This window comes from Galeopterus variegatus, unplaced genomic scaffold, assembly GCF_000696425.1.
Source record: "Galeopterus variegatus unplaced genomic scaffold, G_variegatus-3.0.2 Scaffold4118, whole genome shotgun sequence".
NCBI classification, from domain to species: domain Eukaryota; kingdom Metazoa; phylum Chordata; class Mammalia; order Dermoptera; family Cynocephalidae; genus Galeopterus; species Galeopterus variegatus.
Window position 1 is genome coordinate 69989 of NW_007730229.1, and position 2768 is coordinate 72756.

The 2768-nt window shown below is 57.2% G+C and overlaps 1 protein-coding gene across 1 annotated transcript in view; it reads right to left on the reverse strand.

Annotated features, from left to right (window-relative positions):
- The window catches only part of RAB40B (RAB40B, member RAS oncogene family), a 43044-nt gene that overhangs the window by 3663 nt on the left and 36613 nt on the right, over window positions 1–2768 (reverse strand). The window contains exons 5-6 of the mRNA XM_008586788.1: window positions 1208–1268; window positions 589–666 (exon numbers count right to left, since the gene is read on the reverse strand). Of these exons, the coding sequence (XP_008585010.1) occupies window positions 589–666; window positions 1208–1268 (139 nt within the window). The remainder of the gene's footprint in view (window positions 1–588; window positions 667–1207; window positions 1269–2768) is intronic.

The following is a 2768-nucleotide window of genomic DNA, read 5'->3' on the forward strand; positions in this document are numbered from 1 at the left end:
GAGGGGAAGGCGCGTGAAGACAGACGCAGAGTTGGAGTGATGTGGCCACAGGCCAGGGAACGCCGAGGATTGCTGGCCACTCCAGAAGCTGGAGCCCATGGAGGGGACACAGCCCTGCCGACACTTGGTTTTGGGACAGGCCTCCCAAACTGAGAGAATAAATTCCCATTGTGTTAAGACACCCAGTTGTGGTTGTTACTTACAGCAGCCCCAGGACACTCATTAGTGGGTTTGGTACTGACCTCTCCATGTCCCCACTGGCAGCTGGGCTGGGCAGGGGTCCAGCAAGCCACAGCCCAGTCACCACCTGTCGACCCACCCTGACCACAGCAGGAGCGAAGCCGGCCCAACCCTGGTGCCTGGCGTAGCCAATGTGCTTCCTGACCTGACCCGCAGAGCCAGGTCCTGGGCATCAGAGCTTCTCTGTGGTCACACCGTGGGCCGAGCTCACTCCAGGCTGTGCTGTGAGGCGGTGCCCCCTCCCTGTGGCTGACGTGCCCATGAGCAGCGGGGGGCCTGGCCCAATCCCCGGCCTGACGTCCTCCCCAGCCCACGTGGGACTCGGGTGACAGCATCACCACTTCATACCTCGTCAATCTCCTTGATCCATCGATCAATGCCATCGAAAGACCAGCGGTTTGCGATGTCGTAGACCAGGATCACGCCCTGGGGAGAGGCCACAGGCTCAGCACACAGAATGCAGGTGCTGGCACGGGTTGGCGGCCACACGGGCACCATCACTGTTTTACTTATTCTAACACAGGAACAGAACTTTGATTTATCTACCAATTGGAGCAGTTCTACAATCATGTTCAATGATATTTCATAAGCTCATTGATAAACCTTCAAATGTCAAAGGTCCGTTGGGGACTAGAACTCACATCCATGAGCTATTCCAGGACACGGAATGTGGGGACACTGCAGGAATCACCACCTCATGGGAAGCGAGGCCCACCCGCCTAGACGGAGCGCCCATGCACACGTGCATGCACACGCACACACAGCGCACACACCTGCACACATGCACACGCACGCATACATCCCTGTGCTGAAGAAGGCTTGGGAGCCACCAAACACTCTACAGCACAGTTTTACAGTCTGGCGTCAATTTATGTATAAGCTTAATTGCCTTATCTCCCAGTCATCCATCAGAGAGGATGGTTAGCTAAGCACTGTAAATGTCATACTCAAAGTCATGCTACGTTACCTGTGCACCCCGAGAGTAGGAGCGGAATATGGTACAGAATCTTCCCTGCCCCGACGTATCCCTGGAAAAGAGGTTGGAGACCATTAAGAAGAAATCAGTGCTTCTTCCTGACAAGGTTCTCAGACTTCGCAGCCACCACAAACGCATCTTATAACTGGTAGCTGGTGGCCTGCTGCCAGCCAAGACCCCCACAAAACTGTCACGTGTCCCTGAGTGACCTGGATGTTGGGATGTCCCTCTGGGCTCATTCTCTTTTCTAACTGTCATTTAAGAAGTCAAACTAAAAAAAAAAAAAAAAAGAGTGATGAGTTTTAACATAATTCTCAAACAGTTAAACAAATCTAATGTAGCTTTTAAGCTTTGTTTAGTTTGGAGATGAAGCTGTGTCGTAAGACATGTGAGTGTCACTGGGGAGAAACAGGCCGCACGACTGGCAGGATCCCTCTGCTTCCTGCAACAGATCACACGAAGTCAGCCCAACTTCATCAACAGAGGGAACTGACCAGGACCAGTCCTAGGAAGGGCTTTAATTCTGCAGCAGGTGGTACACACAGGGGGAGCCAGTACCCAGAAAGACCAGCACGGAGATTCAAGAAACACAGATCAGGATAAGGAGGGACCCCAGGGACCAATGCCTGGCAGTGTGTGCTCACAGCAGTGGCTCTCGGGGTGGCAGGTTCTGTTTCCCAGAATCCTTTCTAAGAGAACACACCCAGTTCAGCAGTGACGCTGCAGGGATGAGGGTTGGGCCCAGGGGCCAGCCATGCACACAAGGTGTGTGCTCCCACATGAGCACAGGACACGCCATGGTTTTGCTGTTTTTGTTACATGTCACCCGCAGTTAGTGACTGCCACTGATACTGGAGAGACGGGTCTGGGGCTCAGGAGGGGCAGGGGCACGGGCCATTCCAAAGGTGCAGAGCAGGCGTCTTGTTTTCCTCTCGCGAATTGATCAAGTGGTAAAGGACCAGCCGCGACAGAGCCTTGGAAGCTCAGGCTTTGCCCACAGCAGAGCTGCCTGCAAGAGTCTGGGCAGAGAGAGCAGGACGAGAGACCGATCTCCAGCTGCGCGTGTGCTGCCAGGGTGCAGCCGGCCCCGTCGTGAACTGGGGTCACTCACCTGACCGCCAGGACAGCCACGAGCCAGCCCGGCCCACCCTCGGCACCGTCAGGGAGGAGCACATCTGGGAACCCAGGTGGGAGCGTGGCCATGCAGAGAGGCCAGCATGGGGGCAGTGGCCGCCAGCTCCACCCAGGAGGGGCCTCGGGGTCCTGCAAGGAAGGGGGTGATTCTGGGCACAGGGGGGCCCAGGACTCTGTGGAAGGCGGGGAAGTAAGGAGCCGAGGAAGAGGGGCGAGAGGTGGCAGGGTGGCCGTGACCAAGTTTGCTGGAGGCCCCGCGGGGGGTGAGGGATGGGAGAGAGTCAAGGGCGACTCCCGGTTCTGCCGGGCAGCCCGGCCGGGAGTAGAGTCGGGACAGCGCGGGCAGCGGCGTAGACGGCGAGGGGACGTGCGGGAGGGCGGGAGAGCGGCTGCTGGACGCAGCCTTCTGTGGGCGGGC